This window comes from Psammomys obesus, unplaced genomic scaffold (assembly GCF_907164565.1).
Source record: "Psammomys obesus unplaced genomic scaffold, mPsaObe1.curated_primary_1811, whole genome shotgun sequence".
Lineage (NCBI taxonomy): Eukaryota > Metazoa > Chordata > Mammalia > Rodentia > Muridae > Psammomys > Psammomys obesus.
In genome coordinates, this window is record NW_026585504.1 from 8839131 (window position 1) to 8863166 (window position 24036).

Here is a 24036-nt window from a genome sequence, read left to right on the forward strand (position 1 = left end):
CACACAGCACTGGTCTAGCCGCAGAGGAAGCCGGGAGAAAGGCGGGGGCTAGACCTGGGCGTCTTTCGTAAGCTGTATGCAGGGGTTGGATACAGACCCCTGCGCAGAGCTCGCGGGTGGCTCACACATTTTTCCGAGTAAATATTTACAGCCATTATGGCGATTGATCGCTTTCGATCCTGTGCGCAGCTGTGAGATAGAGCTGCTTACTCATGCTTTCTTAAAAACAGCCTCTTCCCTTGAGCGGCTTTAATAATTCAGCTCCTAATTGTCTCGAAGCGCAAACTTGAAAATGCCGACTCAGGGCCTTCGTCTCCACCCTGGTCCTGCCTCCTCTCCACCCTGGTCCTGCCTCCTCTGCCCTGCAGGGCTCACACCTCTCCGCTGGTGTGGACCTGGCCCTCCCCCACTGTGGCCATTCTGAGGAAGGGCCTGGGGCCTGGTGGGTTTATGTCCTTGCACTGTGCTGAGCTGAGTGTAACTGAGGTGGGGGACCAAAGCCAAATGCGCCAGCAACAGGAAGCTCTAGCCGCTGGTCCCCAGGGCACTTTGAATAGCTGCGGGTAGCAGGAGGACAGGGGGCACCTTAAGGTGACAAGGAAAGCCAGTGAGACAGGCCTCCAGCCAATGACCACACCTGCCACAACTAGGGCGTCCGTGGGGGAGACCGAATGAATGTTGACATCGTGGCTGTACACGTTGCCACGCTCCTGGTGGATGATGCTCTCCAGAGCCTTCCAAGGGTTATCTCTATCTCCATGTAGGGTAAGGCCCTGAGAATAGCAGGGTGTCCTGGTCTTGACCCTGTTGCAGGATAACCAGGGTTTATGTAGAGCTCCATTCTGAGCTGTGCTTTCCCAGTCCACACAGGCCCAGCAGAGTAACGTAGTGGGCGCCACGGAAAATTTTCCATGCCTCCTGCAGAGCACATGAGAGGTGTGAGATCCTCAAGGCCGAGGGGCCAGGCCTAGCTGAGGCCAACACTGAGCTCACACACTGTGATGACCCTAGTCCCTTGAAGCTGCAGACTGTCCATCACGGCAGGAATTCTCACTGCCTAGGGTGGATGCCGTGGCTGTGTTGGGAGCACGAGGTCCCTCCCTAGACTTTATTTTTTTTTTTTTAAGATTTATTTTTAGTCTATGTATGTGGATGCTTTGCCTGCATGTGAGTTTGTGTACCGTGTGCTTGCAGTACTTGCGATTGCCAGAAGAGGGTGCTGGGTCCCCCAGAACTAGAGTTGTGAGCCACCACTACGTGTGTGTGTGTGTGTGTGTGTGTGTGTGTGTGTGTGTGTGTGCGTGCGAGCGTGCGCGCTGGGAACTGAACTCAGGTCTCCCATGAGCTCAACAGTGCTCTTGACCACTGAGCCATTTCTCCAGGCCCTTCCCCTCCATTTTAGACTTTATGACAACAGCGAGTGAGAGGTAATGGTGACTTCAGCCCCTTTTCCCCTGTGGTTTGATTTCAGGTCTAGTAAGTCCCTTTGGCTAAGCAGGCTCGACCTATTGACCCCTAATACAGCTGTCCTGATTCGAAGAGGATGTGTTTGCAGAACTCAGGTAGCCAGGAGTCCAAGGGATGGTTCGGGTTTTCTAACCCAATGCCAGGTTGCATGAGCAGGCCTAGGGTTGGCAAGTGATGTGCCCTTTAAGGTCAGGATGGATGTGGCGCATGTGACAATCAGATCCTATTATAATCAAAACATTTTAGTTAAGTTTGCCACAAAATGCTTGTTTCTTTACTTCTTTCTTTCTTTCTTTCTTGGTTGATTGTACCACTAAAAATTCCAGGGTTTTTCTTTGTTGTTTGGTTGGTTTTTTGTTTGTTTGTTTGTTCTTTTGCTGTGGCTCAGGGCAACAGTGACTTATGGATCAGGTCCCCGCCTCAGGCGGTGGGTGTGGTTTTGGGATTCATGGTTCAGGGTCCGTCTCTTTCTATTGAACTCTGAGTTCAAACAAACCTCATGGAGGACCCTCATTTGTTATACCAGTTCCACAAATGGACAAATTAGACCTGTAGAGTCACATCTGCTCTGCTTGAGACAGACAGATGTCAGACAGACAGACAAACACACACACACACACACAATCACACACATACAGCTCAGTGAGTCAGCTTGCACACCCACCCAGAGACTGAGCTCTAGGTGAGGGAGCTGGACACAAGTGGGGGAAACACTGGGAGGATCTCCCGGCTCCTAGGAAAGATGGACCAAACGTCTAGAGGGAGTGAGGAAGTGGTGCCCCACCCCCCACCCTGTGGCCAGAATGGTGAAGGAGATCCACATAGTGAAACAATAATGGGGTCACACTGAATGGTGACCAGGAAACCAGTGGCCACCTTCACACATGGGCAGGTGACAAGAGACAGCAGAAGGGACACAGATTCAGAAGGTCAGACTCGCCCTTCGCCAGGGCAGAGCCACAGTGCATTTTTTCACCTGACTCACGTGTATCCAGGAGCCACAACGCCCAAGGAAAACCATGTCTAAGGTCTTTAAAGCCACGCCTGTAATCCCAGCGTTTAGGAGGTTAAGGCAGGAGGATTGCCATGAGTTCAAGGCTAGCCTGAGCTACATAGTGGGTGTGAAGTAAGTCTGGGCTGGAGACCCTGTCTTAAAATATCAGTACAACCTAAGTGAATCTAAATAATGACACAGTACACATAAGAGTCAGTTGCCGAGACAAAAGAATGTGGAATAAATACAAAGAACATAAAGTAAAATAGATGTGAACGTCCTTAGAGACCTAGAAGCACATTATGTATAACAAAAAAAAATCTGCAGTATTGGAAGTGACAGTCTGGTTGTTGAAACATACAAAATTTCATAAATGAGCTGAATTACAAAATGATCACTTTTCAAAATAAATTAATGAACTTCACTGTGACAGCCTAGAAGTTCTATCAAATTCTGTCCTAAGAGATCAAGCCAAAACCTGAAAAAAGACTTTAAGATTCAGGTGTTATCCCAACACTCAGGAGGATGAGACAGAAAGATCAGCCACCAGTTCAGTATCGGTGTTAGCTACATAGCGGGTTCAAAGTCAGCCTGTGCCTCATAGCAAGATTCTGTCTCCAGGCAGCAGCAGCAACAGATGCACATAAAGAATTGAAAGGTTAGGACTAGAGAAGAGGCTCAGTGCTTGAGAGCACTGGCTGCTCCTGCAGAGGAGCTGGGTTTGGTTCCCAGCACCCAAACAGCATCTCTCAACTGTCTGTACATTCAGTTACAGGAGCTCTGTTGCATTTTTCTGGCTTTCACAGTCACCAAGCACATGTGTGACTCGCATACATATGCTCAAACAAACACCCATAAAATAAAAATAAACACATCTTTAAAATTAAATAGATAGAATTCTAAAGTCATGGACGAGAGCCAAGCAGTTTCAATCTTTGTCTAAAAGAAAACAGCTGAGGGAACTCAGAAAAAAAAAAAAAATGCAGGAATGTGCTTCATTTAAAGGTTCCAGTAATTTAGTAAAAAAGGTAGAGCGTGTGTGTGTGTGTGTGTGTGTGTGTGTGTGTGTGCAAGTGTGTGTGTGTGTGCGCACACACAGTTTCATCTTTCTCAATTACTCTCCAAAGAAGGTAGATTTTACAGATGAGGACACAGACAGACAGTCAGAAACTGAAATTTCTCCAGCTCCTGCAGGAACATAGGCTTGGCTGAGGGCAGGCTACAGATCTCTTTAAATGTCCAATTCAGAGTAGAGTGAGGCCATGGAACAGATTTGGTCAAGGAGTGGAGAGACTCAGGCTCTTTCTTGTTCCTACTGTGCTGCTATGTGACCTCATAGCCCAGGCTGGAGCTATGGGGTCCATCTGGCCTATGAAAGTCAAGGGGCAGTCACAGCAGATGCTGGCTTTCTGGTCACACTACCGTTAAAGTGATTATTTACCTAGACCATAGGAATGCTCCATGGCCATGGGAGTCCAAAGCTATCTGGACCTCTGTATGAGACTCCTGGCTTCGCCGTCTCCATTTTCGTTTGTGATCTACAGTACTGGAGACTTCCAGTCCCCAGCCTGTCCCTGCTCCCACTATGTCCCTGCCCTACGCACCTGGGATCCTCCTTATGCCATCCCTGACCCTCAGCCCTGAGCATGGAAACCTCTCGGCTCCCTCCACAAACCTCCTCTAACCCCCAGTTTGGGACAGCATCTTATGGTTATGACGGGCTAATGGTCAGTCTCCCCCGGAGTGGCACCCTTCCTCCAGAACCAAGGCTAGAGCTGCCGCCTTTGATGTGCCTGGTAGGGCGAGTCCTAGAACAGGTGTAAACAAGGCCTTGGCTGGTACCTGATCACGTTGTGAGTTCTGAGTACCGCACGTGGGACATATAAACAATAGGCAATCAAAAGATGGAGCTAGCACTAGAGCTATCACTGTCCAACTTCCACCCTTCCCTGCACTCAGAGAGGCCAGAACACTGCCTGAGGCCGCTCAGCTCACGGAGAGCCAGGGATCAGGTCCACACCTAAGGCTTGCATTCCTCCAATGTGCTCTCTGACGTCTCCTCCCTGTAGAAGAGTGGGAGGTTTTGATCTCCAAGTTGTGTGCTGCCTCCAGCTGCAGCGGGACAGCTGTGCTAGGGATACCTCGCTGAGCTGTCAGAGGACACCGTGGGGGTGGAGATGCTGACAGCGAGCATCCCGGATGGAAATTCCCCAAAACACCCCTGGGCCCTCGGCTTCAGTTCCAACAATGAAACGCTTCTGTCCTGGACATCCTCACAGATCAGCACAAGCCTGGGACTTGAGAGCACTTTGTGTCAACGTCAGCATCGTGAGGATTGATGGCGATGTGTGACTAGGATGAATGCCAGGGGCAACAAGCTAACTCTAGAGAGCCAGCCAGGGAGGCTTCCTGGCGATCTTTGGTGCTCAGGGATCTGGCCTGGATTCACGGGGGGTTAAAATAACACTGAACTGGTTAGCACAAGCCTGCCACCCTACAGAGCTCTGACACAGGCAAGGAAGTGAGGAAGGATTAAGAGGCACTTCCCCAACTGTGAAGGTGAGGAGCAGCTTAGCCTATGGCCACCGTGGCTCTGATCTCCAGAGCGATCGTTACTATGTCCTGTAACCAGCAAAGAGATGGGAAAGCCAAGAAACAGAAATTTATTCAAAGAAATTCCCAGACCAACATGGTGAGCATTGTACAAGCTTGGATTCAAAGTGAAGTTGTTGAGAAGAGCGATGGTTGGTCTGACCCTATTGTATCGAAGCTGTTTAGTCGTCCTGCATGAGTGGTCCTTCAAGTGAGAGAGAATCAGGGAGTTCTCCACCACAGGAACCTGGAGGACAAGCTGACTTCATGCCCCTCCTCCCCACCACCTGTTTTGTAGAGACAGGCTCTCCTGAGGATGGACAGTGGCTGGGTATGTCCTTTTGGGAGTGGAGACCTGTAACAATCCTCTCCTGCTTCCCCAGGGGACAGTCAGGACAGTCAGGACACTGGGTGTTCTCATTTCAACACGCTGACTATAATGAACTCTGGAGGAAAGTGTTTACCTCATCTTACACTTCCGGGTCACAGCCCACCGTCCAGGGATGGCAGGGCAGGACTCTGAAGCAGAACCCATGGAGAGATGCTAATAGCTGGCTTTGCTCACAAGCTCCTTCTCATGTATCTTTTTTTTTATACAGCTCAGGACCACGTGCCTAGGGAATGCTGCCACCCAGAGAGAGCTGGCTTCTCCTATGTCAATTAACTATCAAGGAAATCCCCTGACCGAGATCGCCTCCTCAGGTGACCACAAGCTATGTCGAGATAATAGTCAGTGTCAACTAGGGCAATGAGAGGGCTCCCCTTTAAGCTGGCAGTAGTGGTCCTGGACCACAGTGATGTTTGGGGGTATGCCTACAGGGCCTCTCAAGTCCTTCTTGACTTGAAAGCACGGGAACCAGAGTCACTTGAGAAGCTCTCACCTCAGCTGCGTGTGGTGGCGCACGCCTGCAATCCCAGCACCCTGGGAGGCACAGGCAGGTGGATCTCTGTGAGTCTGAGGCCAGCCTGGGCTACAGAGTGAGTCCAGGATAGCCAAAGCCACACAGAGAAACCCTGTCTCAAAAAAAAAAAAAAAACAAAAACAAAACCAAACAGACAAAAGAAGAAGCACTTCTCTCTTACTCCCTGAGGCAAGATTGAAATAGAATAAAATTGTAATCCTGAAGATGGCTTCAGAAAAGAGTTTCCCTGTGAATTAAGAGGGCTTTCTCACTCATTATACAGACCGATGGCCAGCTTGTCCTTGGAGACACGCAACATCATCTTGCTACCTGGCAGGTTCTTTCCACATGACAAGTCCTGTGCATTGCTGACAAAGGAAGGCAACAGTATTTATGGAGTTATGGCCTCTAGGAGCCTATGTCTCTTGTTCCCACGGGTGTTCCTCTTCCTATTTCATTCCCCATTTTAGGATTTCTTCCTTCCTAATCTTGAGGAAATGCTGAAGGATAAAGACTGGACTTCCAAATGCTCCGCAGAGGCTGGGGACTGTTGGCCTTGTCTACCCCCTGAAACAGAAGTCCTTGGACAGGGTCATGGGGTGCACACCTTTGACCCAGTAATTGGGGAGTAGAGGTAGGCAAATCTCTGAGTTCAAGGCCATCCTGGTCTGTAGATGGAGTTCCAGGGTAGCCAGGGCTATACAGAGAGACCCAATTTGGGAAAAGAAAAGGCCGGGCAGTGGTGGTCCATGCCTTTAATCTCACAAAGCTACAAAAGAAACCTTGTCTTGGGGAGAAAAAAAAAGAAAAACCCTCCCCTCCAAAAAGAAAGAAAGAAATCCTCGGATACATGATGAAACAAGGACAGACTAATGTTCCTCCTCCTCCTGAGGCTGACCTTAAACTCCTGACCTTTCTGTCTTCCTCTCCTGAGCAACAGGATTACAGGCAGGCGCCACCACGTTTGACATCTTCAGCTGGGAAGACACTCTGTTTACTTGTCCTTCCTTGAGCATTTTCAAAAATTAGTCTATTGTATCTGGTTTCCTCTTATTTTGCCATGCATAATTGTGTGAGGTATTTTTTTTCCCCTCTTATTTTTTCTGACTGGGATTTGTTCAGCTTATTGAATATGTTTGATATCTTTCAACCGTTTCTGGAAATGTCTTCAAAACCCTGTTATTATTTTTTCATATTTTTCTAGATTTTTTTTTTGTCCTTCTGGGACTCTAACTATACATTTGTTTATTAGGCCTTAAAATTTTTGTCTTATATTCATTTCTACATTTCTTCTGTTAATTTTAGTCCATTACATTTAACATAAATCTCTCGGATAGTCCATGCCCTTTGTGCTCTTCACTTCCTCTTTTACTGCTGAGTCTTGTGTTTATACTCTTATTTCCTGGCTTGTACTATAATTCCTTGTTGAACAGTGATCTAGACACACGTCTAGCTGTGATGTCATCTCCAGCTCCAGGTGGTGGTCTTTTCTAGATTCTTTTCAGAGTTTTGATTCTCAGAATTTTGAACAATATGCTCAGAGACAGCGACAAAGTGCTAGTCAGCTTTCCATTGCTACAACAAAATACTGTGCTGACTTGATGAGGGAAAAGGTTTATTTGGATTATACTTGTGATGTCCTGTTATGTTGAGCTTGCAGTGATGCTGTATGTTATGACCAGGGCCTGTGGCAGAGACCTCAGGAGAGTCAAGGAGCAAAAGGAAGCGTGCGTATCAGAATCCAAATATGGACATGACCATTCCCCAATGACATAACTCCCTTTTACTAGGCCCTATTTCCTAAGGATTCCACTACTTGGTGTGGGGGGGAGGGCTGTTAGAAGGTACTAGGATTGAACATCCAGGGTCTCACACATGCTAGGCAAGTGCTCTGCCACTGAGCTACGCCCCCAGCTCTCCACCACTTAACAGCACCATGAGCAGGGGAGCAAGTCTTCACCACCTGAGCCTCTGGGGAACGTTCATTCAGTAGCAGAGACAGAGACAGACCCAGCTTTGTTCTTCCATGCTCCAATTTGCTCTGACTAAAAAGATATTAGCCTGTTATTCTGAAGTTCTTTTCCGCTTAGCTCCAACATCCGGGTCATCCCTGGGTTCCAAGTCGACATCATGATCAGCTACTTTTTCATCCTCACATCTAGAGATCTTCTGTTACATGCTGGACCTTGTGGTTTAGAGGCCTGGTATTAAATTATTCCCCTATAAAGACTGAAGAGTTTTGGGGGTTGCTGGGGGAGATAGTTTGCTGGGTAAAAGGCTTGCTGTGGAAGCATGGGGACCTAAGTTTGGATCCCAGCATTCACATAAAAGCTGACCATTATCCCACATCGTGGAGACAGACAGGTGGACTCTAGAGGATGGCCAGCCAACCTAGCTGAAATAGTCCACTCCCAGTTTAGTGAGATGCCCTGTCTCAGAAGACACTGTGGAGATGAAGACACCTAATATCTGGCTTCCACAGATTCACTTCTCTCTCTGTCTCTGTCTGTCTCTGTGTCTCTGTCTCTCTCCCATACATGCATGCACACGCACACACACACACACACACACACACACACACACACACATTGAATTTGGGGCTGGGACTATAACTCACTGGTGAAGTATATGTATAGCATGCACAAAGCCCTGGATTCAATTACAACCACAGCATACACCAGGTGTGCTGGCACATGCCTATCATCCCAGCATTTGGGAGATGAAGGCAGGAAGATGAGGAGTTCAAGGCTAACCCTCACTCCATGAGATCATGCCTCAAATTAAAAAAAAAAATAGAGAAAAAGAAAAAAATGTTGAGTTTTGTTTTTACAGTTGTCAGATTCCAGACGTATTTGAGTGTGGCCTTGTTGGAGGAAGTGTGTCACTGGGGGTGGACTTTGAGGTTTCAAATGCTCAAGCCAGGCCCAGTGCCATTCTCTCTTCCTGCTGCATGCAGATCCAGATGTAGACCTCTCTAGCACCAGGTCTGCCTGCATGGTACCATGCTTCCTGCTGTAACAATAATAAACAAAACCTCTGACCTCTAAGCCAGTTCCAGTTAAATGTTTCCTGGTAAGAGTTGCCATGTTCCTGGTGTCTCTACACAGCAATAGACAGACCCTAATGACCTAGCTTCACTCTGTAAAGCCTCACTTCCTAAATGTTTCATTGCCTTCCAATATCACCATAGACAGGTGACCATACTTCAGCATATGAGCCTTTTAGGTGACATTTACCATCCATCCCATAGCTTTTGGTTCTCTTCTTCCCTGGTTCCCATCCTTGCAAACCATGCCTGAACTCTGATCTCTATTTCCGTCATCTCTGTGAACACCAGCGTGAGGCGGTTTTGACCTCCATCATTTGGGACAATATGCTGAAAGGAAATGATGAGATGAATGTGGGTTTTTTTTTTTTTCATGTTCTCCCTTCTCACAGGGATTGTTACCTTGTTCCCACTGCTGTCCAGTGCTCTTAGAGACTGCTGTGTGTGGTCTGTGTAGGCTTGAAGGTAGCCTTCAGTCCTAAGCTAAGTCTGCTGTCAATTACTCTCTTGCTTATGTTCACCTTCCCTGGGATTAAGAGGACTGAGGTGCCAGGGAATGGTACTTGAATTATGAAAGGTTTAGGGCTGGTAACATGGTTCAGTAGGAAAAGGTGCTTGCTGCCAAGACAGATGATGATGACTGTGTCAGTCCCTAGGACCCACATGGTGGAGAGAACCAACCTTTGAAAATTGTCCTCTGTCCTCCATACATATGCTATGACATGCATACACACACACACACACACACACACACACACACACACAGTATTGTTTTGTTCTTTTTCTTTTTTTTTTACCTGACACTCAAATGAGCACCCTGGTGTGTGGGGCCCTGCCAAGTGAGATCCTTTCTGCCGTGTGGCTCCGTCTGCCCCGTTCCTGTACCTCACCCTGACTGAGCTGTGTTTCTGAAGCCCTTCTTCAAAATGTGTGGATTCCAGCCAGTGGGACATGTCAGAGGACAGGAGGGAGGCTCACCTACAGAGCTGGTTCACCTTCATTGCCGGCAGGGCTGGGTTGGGAATCACCTGTGAGTGTGCCCAGAGTGTTTACAGAGACTTAGCCGAGGGAACACCCACCCTGAGTGTGGGCAGCCTGTGACCCACTGGTCCTGTGACCCATTCCCACTCAGCAAGCTGTACTAAGTCCCAGCATGGCCAGCCTGGGTCACCCCCCAGGGCACAGTCCTGTGCCCTGAAGGCCTGGACTAGAGAAAAAAAAAGAGGGAGGAGGCACAGAGCATCAACACTCATCTCTCTCTCTCTCTCTCCTTCTCCCCCTTAGACCTCTAGTCCTGTATTTTTGCTGGCCCCCTTCTCGAGAGTCTGGTCTTCATAACTAATCAGTAATGTATTAACTAGGATTCCCTTGGTTACAATTAACAGCAACCCAGCTCAAGCTGTTGGCTTAAGCAAAAACCAGGGGATTTACTGGCTTATATAACTGAAAGGCAGAGGTTTAGAAGAGCCGTCAGGTACAGCTGGATACAGACAGGCAGCAAGTACAGCTGGTATCCTCTGCCCTCTATCTCCTGAGGGGGCAACATCCTCTGGCTCCTTGTTGCCCCCTAAGAGTGCCCACCGACTCCATCAGTCTCCTGTAGGGTTCCTGTAGTCCTGGTCCCATCTAACATACTGCCTGAGCTGACTACTGTAGAACAAAGGAATCAGTGCTGCTTGCCAAGTCTATTCAGAGCTCCAAAACCATCGTCCTGTGGCTTCAGGAGCGAAGACCCTGGCAGAGGTGATTAGGGTGCAGCTCCCACAGCTGGGCGAGAACGGTGAGCAGATCAGTGCAGCCTGCGTTGAGGCAGAGCCGCAGTCAGAGAGTTAAACATAAGAAGGACAAAATTCTGTGATCATCTTGAGATAGCTTTGGTGGCCCCAAGTGGAGCGGTGGAGGGGCTGGAGAGGTTGGGGATCCATGAAGGGAGTCAAGGAGGGAGGGAGGGGGTGTGGCTGAGCACCAGAGGTACCATGGGAAGAAGGGTGGGATAGGGAGGAAGCCTGGGGGGTGACAGTGACCCAGGCTGGCCGTGCTGGGACTTAGTACAGCTTGCTGAGTGGGAATGGGTCACAGGACCAGAACTGTAAGAGTCAGAATCTTTGGAATCTAGGCTAGCATGGTGTGTGGAGCAGGAAATAGCATGCCATGCCAGTCAAACTCTCAGGTCCCCAGCCTTGGAAGACTAACAGCAGAGCTCTGAGAAATAAGAGACAGAGGGACATAGGAGGCAGGGCAGAAATGCAGCAGAGGGAGTTCAGGAAAGGACACCAACCAGGGCTGGTGTAATCTTGGTGGGCTTCCCGGAGATAGCACCGAAAAGCAGCTTCCATACTCCAGGCCAAAAGGACACTATGACCTCACGTGCAACCTCTCTGGACTCTAACCAGCTTTCTTTGATGACTCCCTAAATTAGACCAGGACACCCGAGCATCCTGAGGCCTTCAAATGAGCCCCTCCCCTCCACTGCTTTAGCAAGTATAGGCTGCTCCTATGTAGATACATGGCTCCCTCATCTTCCCCTGCAGGAAGGGCCCCCCCACCCCTTGTACCCTAGCTCAAAGGGTACGCAAGTGCTGCTGCTTCCCAGGACGCATAGGGACATGAGAGGGGTGAATGCCAGCCAAAGCAGACAGCCCCCTGGGGGCGTTGCCGCAAAGAGGGCATGCTCTGCCATTTCCTGGCTGAGGGAGGACGCTTAGTCTGGGGAAGAAGGCTGTGAGAGAATCACCTAGCACCTAGTAGCCCTCGGTTAGACCCCGGGCTGACAGGGCGCAACTCTGGGCGAGCAGGGGAGTCAACTTCTATCCATTAGGCCTTCAGCCCAGGCTGTTCATACCGCGGGGCCACTGTGCTCTCGGGCTTCGGATCCACTTAGGCGTCGTTAATATTTTACACAGCACAGCCAGGGGATCGATGACTCGCTTATAGCTCAGTGTTTATGGGCAGCCGCTGACGCTTCCACTGGCATCCAAAGACGCTCAGAAGCAAAAGGGAACCCGAGGCAGGGAGGCGGCGGTATGTCTTGCTGCACAGCCGGGCTGAGTGTAAAACACGGGGCCGCCTGAGCCCACTCGAGTCCACCAATACTCTCCTCACTGGATCTGTAATGTGCCCCAGAGGAGGCTAGTCACTGTCCCCACTTTATGACTCTAGGGATGTCCATCAGGACTTTGGCTCCATATGGAAACGAACTGGGACCTAGCCTGGTTATCTCTTGGTTCTCAAGTGTGTAACTTATAGGGTGCAGGAGTCCTTTGATCTCCCGGCCTTCTACACGTTTGAGCGAGTCGAGTCGACTTCTCCAGCAGAGCTGTCCTATGCTGATCTTGGCCTCTCTGCCTAGCCGTCTGGCCTTGGTCAATGGAGACTTGCAGCCTGATTAAGCCGAACCAAAAGGATGTGCTTACAGCTCCTTGAAATTACTGCCCAAACTCCGGCTTTTGATCAATCAGGTGAAACAGCGAGGCTGGGAGCAGTGAAACGCCGGTTCAGAATCTAACAGACTGGCGCTGCGCCTGTGACCCCATGAGCAATTCGCCCTCTGGGCCTCAGTTTCCGTGTCTGTAAAACGGGAGGTGAGGAATGCCCTAGGTCATGGCCCAGATAGTGACCTTCGGTGCAGGTGCGGTGGGCATGGGGGTTCTGCCGCCGTTTCCAACACCACCTGAGCGTAGAGCTGCGCCCTTTGAAGGAATTGGCGAGTGGATCGTAAACTCCTAAAGGCGAGCTGGGGTTGTTCGGGCTGGAGGTGGAAACAGCACTCAAACTCTCTCCTTCTGCTAAAATAGCGGGAAGGGGTTGGGATTGGCCCCAGCAGAGCTTCCCACCTGGTCCCTCTGGGTCTAGAGAGCACTCCCGCGGAGCCCGGCGCCCGCTGGAGGGCAGCAGAGAGTCCACCCTCGGTGCCCACACCCGCTGGAGCTTCGCAGCCCGGAGCATCTTCGGCTCCGCCCTGCCACTCCCCGCCCTCTCCTCCTCCTCCTTCCTTTCCGCGGCTTCCTCGGCCCCAGCCAGAGCCCCAAAGGGAAGCAAGCCGTCCACAAACTAATTAGCACAGCTCTCAGCAGCAGCAGCTTAGATCTTCCTGACAACCAGAAAGGCAAACCGTCCCTCTACGGAGAAGGCTCAAAGTCCAAGACTCGACCGGGATGGTACAGCAGTCAGAACTTGAACTCAGTCCACTAGGCTCCAATGCCAAAGCCCCTTCCTCCTAAAGCCCCGGGAGCGCAAGCGGGTTTCCAGAACTGGAGAACTCTGGACACCAACTTCTCCGTCCTCAAAAAGAGGTGGCTCAGGATCAAGTTGAATCTCAGGCTGTGGGCTGAGTTGCAGGAAACTTCCTGGAGGGACGGGGCTTCCCGGATTCTCCAAGCCCCTCCCACTGGGCAGCGAGTCTTGCTGAGAGTGTGGCGGCCGCGCCCCTCCTCCTGGGCTCCCTGCTCCCTCCAGCGGGTGGGGAAACCGCAGACCACGCGGTCTCCACGGGGCTGGCGGGGCAGCGGTGGCGACGCGCCAGGAGGCTCAGTCTGGAGCTAGACCGTGTGGGGCGGGGCCTCGTCCCTCCCGCCTCTTCCCGGGCTGGCAAGGAGGGGCCGCAAGGGACAAGTCCCGGAGTGGTCCCTGCGCCTAGGCCAATGAGCGCCCAGGGAGCCGCGATGGAGCCTGGGGCGGCCAGGAGCGCCCGGGACCCCCCGCCGATGTGGCCCGGAGCCCTCGTGGCAGGACAGGGGGCGGCAGAGTCGTGGTGCCCCGTGCGGGGAATGGAGGCGCTGCTGGCTCGCACTGGTCCCGGGATCCGCGCCCCACGCTGCAGCCGACGACGCCGCCGCCGCTCCTCGAAGTTTGGTGGCTGATTTGCAAAGTTGCGCCCGGGCTCCAGCATCACGGCCGGTTCTGTTGACGGTTGCCTTCTCCTCCGCGGGGTCCTGGCCCCACCGATACCCGTAGCCCCGCCTGCCCGGGGCATGTGAGCCGCCGCCCCTGAGGCCGGGCGGGAGGCTCCGGCCCCGGTGCCTCCAGGCTGCGCAAGACCGAGGGGTGCGCCCCGGTCCCAGCCGCACTCGCCATGGGCATCCAGGGTATGGAGCTGTGCGCCATGGCGGTGGTGGTGCTGCTGTTCATAGCCGTCCTCAAGCAGTTCGGCATCTTGGAACCCATGTCCATGGAAGGTAACATGTGGCCTCCTGCCTCTCTGCGGCTCTTCCCGGGGAGGCCAAGGGTCGGTGGAAGGATAGCCGCCTCAGCTCAGACGCCGCCCCCTCCTGGCTGTGAAGGGCTGGGGCTGGGACCAAGAGGGCACAGAGAGCTTGGGCTGAACTGACCGAACCCGAATGCAGCGTTGGCGGAGACGGGAGGGATGGGTGACATCTTGAGAGAGCATTCCTAGCTGACCTAGGCCTGTGAGTCCGAGCTGCCTCTGGCTTGGGCCGCCCCGGGGAAGCAGGTGACCGAGGGTGAATGCCAGGAAAGACCCGCAATCCAAGTTGCCGGTGAGGGGAGAACGGTTTGGGACCTTTGCCAGTGGTGGGACTGTCCTTTTCGCCCTCCGTCTGCTGTCCAGTACCCTGTCTTCACGCAGAGCTCCCGTACCTAAGATCAGTAACCAAATCTGCAATGTCCTAATAAAATATTAACAGAGGAAACAGACTACTCTTAAATCAGTCGTGTCCATCTCTTTGGGACCCCTGGCAAATACCCTCCGACAGGAATACCAACCGCAGGGCCCTACCACTCCTGGGCAGCTGAGGAGGAGGGACCCGTCTCCTGACACATAGTTGGGTTAAGAGAAGGGAACACTGGACATAGAACTTCCCCGGCTGTTCCAAAGGTTCCAGCGCAGCCCTGCTCCTCAGAACTGAGAGAAAGGGGCTGGCTTCGGGTCACCTCGGGTGCTTTAGCCGCTTCAAGGGAGGACAAGCATCCTGCTGCTTCAGCAGTCTGGCGACCTTGCCGGGCTCCATCCAACTCTTGGGAATGGAACCCAGAGGCTGGGGGAGGGAGGTTGCTCCTCCCCAGCATTCTCTTAGACATCAGGCTGGATCCCAAGCCCTGCAAAGGACTGATAAGGGCCAGAAAGGGCAGGCTGTATGCAAGGCATAACTTTACTTTGCTCCTGAGGCAGAGTTGGTCCTTAAGCCTATCACCACGCACGCAGGCCCCACAGGAGCCACGGGCTCCCTCATGCCTCCTTTCTTGGGCTCTTAGGCTCTAGTGGGCAAAGATGCCCAAGCTTGCCTGGCTGGGGATGGAGCCTGGCAATGGCCTTAGGGGAGAGCGACGTGAGGGTGCTTGGGGTTGAAGCAGGTGTGGGGAGAGATTTGCATGCCCCCAGGAGACTTCTGATACCTGTCATTTTCTGCACATGGCCCTCTGGAAGCCTGCAGTATGTAAGGTGTGGTGTCTGGGGAAGCCATGGCCATTCCATTGCAAATGCGTGTTTCCCAGGCCCTCCTGGACCCTCCTCCCTGCCTTGCCCAGAACTACCAGTCAGCCTCACTTCCACAGCACTGCCAAGGTGACTCCTGCCAAGGTCTTGGGCAGTCACAAGTTTGACTTTGTAAGTTCTCAGGAGGACTCTCTTTACAAGGTAGGCAGTATCCCTAAGGCTGTACATGAGTTGTTTGACCTGCTAACCCAGCCCCCTTCAAACTCAGAACTTTCCCCCTTTCCAGCCCAGCTGTGGTTTTGGGAGGTCTAGGAGTCTTGACACAGGTGAGGAAGTGCACAGCCTGAGCCAGTGAGGCCTGAGAGGGGGTCCTGGCATCCTTACAAACTGCAAAGCCCCTTAACTGTGCAGAGTCTCTGTGGCACCATCCGTAAATCAGGGCTGATGATTTCACTCCTGAACCGCAGTGCCATCTCAGGCTTCAGCGGCCAGTGCCCTCCTCGCTCAGAAACACTGCTGCAACCTGCAAGGGGCAGCCACTGGCAAGAGCAGATGTGAATCGGGGTGAACACATTGCTCTGGTGTAGACAGCCTTCCCCTCCCCCCTGCTTGGGTCAGAGCGGGGGAGTTTAAGTTCTAGATGTTCTGTGTTGATGGGATGTGGTGCCAGCTGAGGGCCTGAGGCGCCTAGTGGCCAGCAGCAGCTAGGGGACCGTCGATGTACTGTGAGGAGCCCGAGTCCAGCCATCTGACTGCGTATGAGCTGTTCTGCATGCTGCTGGGGTGAAAGGCTGCTGGTGCTCCGGGTCCTTGGCCCCGTCAGCGCGCATGTGCGATTGGTGTTCTCTGAGCCTCTGTGGTTTTCATCTGTAAGAAACCAGACTGATGAGTTCTTCAGGACTGGTAGGAACCGAAGGGCCTGGAGCTTTTCAGAGGGGACTCCGTTTGGGCACTAGGACCAGAGACAGGGCTGAGGGACTACAGTTTGTGGTAAGCGGGGCCTGGCATGTGCATTCTGCATGTAGCAAGTCCATGAAGGCCCTGAAGTTAAAGCAACACTTCAGGGTTGGTGGCTTCCCCTGGCTGGCTGACAGTTCAGTCTCACAGGGAGTCCCAAGATTTGCCCAGAGGCTCCTCACTGCGCCTTGCTTGAGGCACTGACTGCATCTCTGACATCTCTGAGGTACTGGTAAGGCAACTTACTTCTTTGACTTTCACCTGCAGAAGCCTCAACTCCCCTACACCTGGGTTTCCTCACGGCCCCACACTCACATCAGGTGCTGGATGTCTGAGTTCCTTTCTTAGTTTGTGGCGTGTCTCTGCCAGATGCCAGCAGCACCTGGGGGTGTGGCTGTGGGCTGCCCACTATAGTTCCCATGCCTGGTACCAGACAGCAGCTCGGTGAGGATTTGTTGAGGGAAAACTGGAGGCCCCAGCCCCTGCTGCCCACGGAGATGAGGCTGGGTCCCAGGGGAGACCCTGGTCAGATTGGCCTCTAAGGGACAGGTTATATCAGGCACTGGTTGGTATTTGATGGAAGAGAACATGTGATCTTCCTGCCTCTGCCCACTCCCACAGCATGCTGGGATTGCAGGTATGCTGAGCACCACGTCTGGATAGGACGCTGGTTCTTAATGGGGTGGTTCAGTGTACTATCTGAGTGGCCTTTGGAGAGCACACTTATCATGCCCACTCCAGGCATCCAAAGCCTGAGGTCTCTAGGCATGTTCCATTGCCTTTCATTCTCAGGGAGGTCTGGAAGCTCTGTGTGGTACTCCAGCTCTCAGGGGCAGGCAGGGTTGAACACACAATTCTGAGAACTTCAAGCATAAGCAGTCAGGGCTTGTCAGTGTGTCCCCGTGCCAGTGGCAGGAACATTCCCCAGGGCTTGTTAGAAATGAGCGTCCAGCCAAGCCTGGTGGCTCAGGAGAGGTGAAGGCAGGAGCACCAGGAACTGCCTAGGCTACAGTCAGTGGAAAGCCAGACTGGGCACTGGGCACCTTGATGACTGGGCACCTGTTTCAAAATAAAAGGTTAAAACCAGACTGAGGGTGTATCTCAGTAGGAGAGCATTTTGACCGGTGTGGGTGAGGCTCCGTGTTCTACCTCCAGTGAAACACACACATACACATATACGCTTGCACCTTGAAGTCCTCCCTAGACCTATGGGGTCTGGGTGTGGGACCCAGAAACTTGTCTCTTATCCATCTTGAGAGACCACTCGCCATGTCCCAGTTTGAGGACACAGCTCAGGGTGGGCATGGTCTTCTGCAAGGACATTGACGTCCATCCAGAGTCATGGATGTCTCCAGGTAGAGGAAGATGCCTAGAATTTTAGCAAGAGTCCTGGCTTCTCCATTAGAAGCAGACAGGAGCATCGGGAACCCGGGGGCAGTACCAGGTCCTACTGGAGGCATTTGCAGCCATTCTAGAGGGGTTACAGTGGAACTTGGGGAGTGGGTAGGCTCCAAGGCAGGGCTTCTAGAGCTGCTGTGAAACGAGATGGTGAAGAAGTAGAAGGTAAGGCACATTGGGGCATGGCAGGTAATACACGGAGGAGGCTACAGGTTTGTGGGGTGCTCTGTGGTCCCAACCTGACCTGGTAAGTTTGGGGAAGAAAGCATTTTTATTGCTAATGTAATAGCTTAAACTCTCATAAAGATATGCAACTCTGTCCAGTTCTGTAGGCCAGAAGCCTGTACAGATCTCCCTGCTAAGGTGACACAAGGGAAGCAGGGCTCTCCTCCTGGAGGCTCTTGGGAATAATACTACCTTGCCTTTACCTGTTTCTTGGGATGTCTCTTCGTGGCCTCTTCCTCCATTTCGGCAACATCAGACAGTGCCTTCTGTCTCGGCTTCTCTTCCCTTCCACTTTACTCTGTTCCGCTCGCATGATCCAAGTTGCATCCCTGTTTTAAGGTCAGCTGAGCAACAACCTTAGTTAACTTCACCCTTTCTGCCCTGTGACCATACACCAATGGGTTCCAGGCATCAGTCTTGGACTGTTTGGAGAGCCATTGTTCTGCCTAGCACAGGAGTCTAGAGGAAAACACCGACCCAAGTGAGTTCATGAAGGAGATGAAGGCTGCAGTGTGGCTCAATGGGCGGTTTGCTACAGGACACTGTGAGGACACAGCAATGTAGACCGAGGCATCACCAAGGATTCGAGGTAAAGAAGGCTCAAGGGCTAGACCGATGCTGGCGTTAACAGATTGGAGGAAAACAGGGATCAGAGCAATGGAGAAGGCAGGGAGGTTGGATGCCGTTGACAAGGTGTTTGTGAGCCCTGTGTTCATCTGAGGCTCTCTGTCATCTGGGGATGTCACCCATCACCAGCTGGAGCCCCTCCCAAAGTCCCCGTGACCGCCAACCCTGGGTCCCTGGCCTTTCAGTCCTGGCCGCCCCATTGTCAGTTGGCCTGGCCAGAGAACTCTGACCCTCAGTGGATGTCTGAACTACTGATCAGACCTGTCCAGGAGGCTAGGCTTTCCAGGGTGGAGTTGATACAGCCTAGACACCCCATAGGAGACCCCTGACTGAAGAGGGGTGTGGTTAGTCCATCCTGTGATTTGGAGATCTCCAATAGTCTGTTTCCTAGACATGGAACTCCTCCATCTAGGACCCTACCACTTGGGTCAGTGGTGAGATCCTGGAAGTGTTTGGGGCATAAAGAGCCTCTGGGCTGGTAGGGGTATGTTCTTGCTGGGGCATGAGGTGTATACAGAAAGACCTTCTGGCCAGGTGTAGACTCAAGGGAGGGGAAGGTATCGTGCTAACACAGGGTGTTCAGAGCACAGGTGCCCCTTGCAGCAAGACTGGGCGGGGTGTACCTCTCTAGGCTCCAGGCCCTACTTACCTGGTTTGCTCATTAGCTTCCCATGTGACCGTGCCTTTAACCTGAGGGCTCACTTTGCTGGTCTTCAAAACTGGAACCACTGCAGATTCTTCCCCTGTGTGGTTCACTGGGCTGGAGTAAGCTAAAATAGATAAATAAATAATTTTTAGAAAAGCTTTGAAAAAGTGGAGGTGGGAACTCAGAGCCAGGATCCCTGAGGCCTGTAAGCCTGGAGGCTTGGGGATAAGGTTGACAGAGCCTCATTCCCATCCCTTTGTCGACTTCCGTGGCCTAGGGCGAGGCATCGATGCCGGGTCTCAGGTCAGACCTGCTAAGTTCTAGAGTAGGTCTGGCCCCCTTCCTTCTTCCTCCCCAACATCTAGTGGTGCTTCTTGCTTCCGGTGGAGCACCCGTGGGACAGAGTGATGGAATTCAGTTCCAGACAGAGTAGCGCTGCCTGAGGTGTATGCTGGGTTAGTGAAATGCCCCCATCTGAGCCAGGTCCTCATCTGTAGCGAGCTTGGGAGAGGCATATCTCCCCTGGAGTGTCCCTAACCCTTCCTTCACAGGACACCAAGGATTGTGTCAAAAGGATACTGCCTTCAAAGTTCCTATATTCCTGCCCACACCCACCTGTGGGCTTGTCACTGGGGCCTCTGTGTGCCCAGAACTACCTGGCAAACTGCGGTGTTGAGTGGATTAGTCTAGTGTGTCATCAGTATCACAGTCCCACAGACTGGGGAGGTTATAAAGACAGAAGGTTGACTTTCCCTTCTGCTCTGAAGCTTTCCAGGTTGAGGTCTGTCTGGTGATAGGTTCTTGCTGGCAGCATCCTGGGCCATCCAAGGCACTGCATGGAGAGAGATAGGAAACTTACATGTTTCTCTTATGGTCTCTTCCTTACAAAGCCACCAAGATTCCATTGTGGGGATCCATCTTGACTCCTCACCTAATCCCAATCACCACCCACTAACTCCCCTCATAATATCACAGTTAGATTAAGTTCCTACTTTCTTACCATGGAGGCTAAATCTCACCACCTGAAGCCTGAAAGGGATCAATGTAGTTTTCATGAGATCCTGGTTAGTTCCCAAAGGAAGAGAAGCAAACAAAATCAAGCCCGACTCTGAACCTCTGGCTTTCACCATGTTATAACACTACCAGGGGAGCCCTCACCAGACACCATCCTGTTTGGAGCCTTTGTTTACCAGAATTATGGGGCAAATAGATCTCTTCATCAAGTACCCAGTCTCAAGTATTTACAGAAATTTTTAATTTAATTTTTTTTATTTTATGGTATAGGTGTTGCGGTGATTTGGATGAGAGTGGTTCATATGTTTGAATACTTGATCCCCAGTCTGTGGAACTGTTTAGGAAGGATTAGGAGGTGTGGCCTCGTTGGAGGAATTGTGTCACTGGGGGAAGGCTTTGAGGTTTCAAAACGCTTGCTCCACCATCTCCTCACTCTGCCTCCAACTTTTGGATCAAGACGTGAGCTCTTGGCTGTTTCTGCCACCATGTCCTTGCTCTACCATTATAGACCCTAATCTTGGATATCATAAGCCCCCAATAAACTCTCTCTTCCATATGTTTCCTTGGTCATGGCATCTCATCACAGCAATAGAAAAGTAGCTAAGACAGAAGGTGGCACTAGGAAGTGGGCTTTTGCTTGACAGAGCTGACCGTAGTGTCGTTTGGAGGAACATGGAAGACTTTGACACTTCAGACTGGGAAAGCTCTTGAACACTGCAAACAGCCATTAATGGGCAACCTTAGGAAGAGCTTGGAAGACAGTGGTATGAAGTAGACTGTGGAGGCCCAGCTCAAGAGGCCTCAGAGGGGAACAATGTTAGCAGCTGGGCTAGGACTACTCTTACTGCATTTTGGCAAAGATTGTGGCTACTTTCTGTCCTTGTCCTGAGAATCTGCCTGAGGCTAAGTTGAAAATAATTGGTTTTCCTGGCAGAGGAGATTTCAGTATGGACTAACGTTGACTCTGCCACGTGGTTCATGACAGAAGTCACTGTTGTGAAGGTCTACAGTGAAAAGGAGCAAGCATGGCAAAAAGAAAGATAAAATATATAGTTTAAAATGAAAAAGAGCTCCAGGGACCTTAATGTTGGAACCAATGCTTGTGCTGAAAGAGATGAGAAGATTAAAGAAAGGTTTGTTCCAAAACCGTATAAGGGGATTAGTGCCTTCAGCGCAACTCCCCACCCAGATAAACTTCCAACTTGTGCAAAGGGAAGACCTGAGGAATTTTCTGCTCCTAAGACAAAGCAACAAGGGAAAGCTGCTGTAAATTTAGGGTAGAAGAGACAGCTCAGACTGAAATGGAAGCCTCACCCCACGGCTTCTCCTTCCCCCATAGCTGTCATGGGAACTTTCCTGTGGGACCACAGGATCTAGGTCACAGGTGCGTCCAACATTTTAACATGACATGGAGTTACAAAAAGAAAAAAATTTAGATGTCAAAGTTTTTATGTTTTGAGTACATTTGTGATTTTTGTATTGGACTGCTTTCATGTTCTTCCTCAACTTCATGGTGGCCCCAGTTTGTCATACCTGGAGGATTCACAGAACTATAGAAACTAAGGAAGGGCTGAGACCCAGTCATCTGTGCAGGGGTCTTACTTTCCACAGCCCCTGTAAACTGGAGGCCCTAACAGGCAATTTCAGGCCCAGGAGCTGAGATCTGGGACCCCTCCAAGTCAGGTCCCTAGGACTGATTAGGGCCACTCTCTTCCCTAATCCCAGGAATCCTTATTGGGTTTATCTCAAAGCCACCAGAAGTTTTCCTCTGGGAAGGAGGAGAAAACAGAATATTGGGAGGGTTGAGGCCACAGAGATTGGAGCCCGAGTGTGGCGGTACCACTGGAGTTTGCTACAAAGAAGTAACTTTGGGATCCTCAGCAGACTCAAGAGAATGTTTGAGGGAGGGTCTGCTCTTGTTGCTGTCTTCTCTCCTACTGCGGCAAGCTGCCAGAGCGTCTCAAGCAACTGCTCAAAGGTAGCAGCGGTAGCCCAAGAAAGCTTCTCTGGGTTCAGCTACTGAAGCAGGCCAAGAAGGCCTCTTCCCCAGGCCATTTGTGGGTCCACTCAGTGAACACAGATCTAAGCCATCTTTCCCAAGCCCTTACAAGTGGGTAATGCACAGAAGGAGCCACACGGAGGGCAGGGTAGGACCCTGCCTGGTCTGTGCTGTTTATGCTCTGGTGAGGAAGCCCAGCTTGAATTTGAGGGTGATTTGGCTACAACATCCACCACCCTATTGATCACAGTCATTGATTAGGCTTCTCTGACTGGCTAGGCAGGTGTCCCCTTCCTCCCTCACAATTTTATATGTGTCCCTCTTGCATGGATGGTCTCAGACCAAATGCAGGCGAAGCAATCTTTAGTTCAGAACACACAAGCAGCCATGCTCATCTCTTGAACCCCTAAACAAACTCTCAAAAAAAGCCCAGCCTGTAGCATCTCAGATGCCATGGGACTTTGGACTTTTTAAAACACCAAGAAAAGCTTCAAGGCTAGAGAGATCAGTGAAGTGTTTGACTTGAAAACACAAGGACCTGGATTCAGGTCTCTAATCCACAATGCTCAGCATTGTAGCAAGAGCCCCAGTGCTGGGCAGGGACAGGGAGACCCTTGAGACTTGCTGGGCAGAGGCAGAGGGTCCAGCTGTCCTGGTGCTCTGGCGGATGCCTTGATGGGCAGAGTCGGGAGACGCTGGAGTCTGAAGGATGCTGGAAAGCCAGCTAGCCATCCGCTTACTTTCTTGCCCTTCTGAGTAATCCTAATCCAAGACTCTTCCTCCCCTCCCCTGGCCTATTTTGGGGCTGGGGACTGCTTCTTTCTTGACAGCTGGGACCAAACCTTTGCGTGTAAGGGGGACAGTCACCCAAACCACAGCAACAGCCTCCCGCATACCCTGTCTCCAAATCTGGCCACATAGAGCATTGGGGCTCGGGTGGGGGCGTCCATCCCACAGCCCAGAAAACAGAAACAGGGCTTATGCCAGCCAGTCACAGCCAACCCAAGGAGGAAAACCAGGATTACGGTAGAGAGCCGTAGGACTGTCCCCTCAGAGAAGGTGACGGACATATGAGCAGAGGTCCAGTGGGGGCTGGTTTGGAGGAGTGGGGCAGTATAGCTGAGTGGAGGGGGGTGAGAGATGCCAGAGGGTGAAATCTGAGCTGGGGGTTTTATAGTAGACTTTGGGTTTATAGTAGACTTGGGACAGGTTAAGGGGTGAGTGTGTTTCCAGAAGCTTCCTCTGGCATCCCGGGGAGAAGAAGCTGCCTGGTCAAGGGCAGAAGCAACCTAGAAGAAAGTGGGACCCTGAAGAGAGGGAAAGGGTCACCCAGGCGTGGGGTTCCCATCTGGAGGACAATTTGTGGGAGTCATTATATGGGTCTAGGCCTCTTGTCCATTTCCACCTTGTGACGTTAACTCTGTCACCTCTTTCACTCCTGGATCTTTGGTCATCTGGCCATGCGTGCTACAAGAGACGTAGCTCTGCTCTCTGCGTACAGGTGCCCAGTTTGCAACAACCCCCCCCCCTGAACAACTGTGAAATCATCCCCCTAACGCTTTCTGCCTCCCCCAGCCCCCTGAGCTGTTGCTTAGTGGGTCCACCCTTCTTCCACCCGTGCAGTGTTCTCTTCGAGGCTGTGGAGATCAGGGTTAGGGCAAACTTCGAATGGGAAACATCTTGCTCAGACCAAGTTTATCAAGGTTCTAGAAAAATCTAACTGGATTTCAGTGTGTGTGTGTGTGTGTGTGTGTGTGTGTGTGTGTGTGTGTGTGTGT

At 51.6% G+C, this 24036-nt stretch overlaps 1 protein-coding gene across 4 annotated transcripts in view; it reads left to right on the forward strand.

The window, feature by feature from the left end:
- The window catches only part of Kcnip3 (potassium voltage-gated channel interacting protein 3), a 62130-nt gene that overhangs the window by 24284 nt on the left and 13810 nt on the right, over positions 1 to 24036 (forward strand). Inside the window, exon 1 of one of the 4 annotated variants that reach the window (XM_055617217.1) lies at positions 13989 to 14175. The exons of the other annotated variants lie outside the window; for them this stretch is intronic. Within the exon in view, the coding sequence (XP_055473192.1) occupies positions 14073 to 14175 (103 nt within the window). The 5' untranslated portion in view covers positions 13989 to 14072. Of the gene's footprint in view, positions 1 to 13988; positions 14176 to 24036 lie in introns of those variants that run through there. 4 annotated transcript variants of the gene reach the window in all.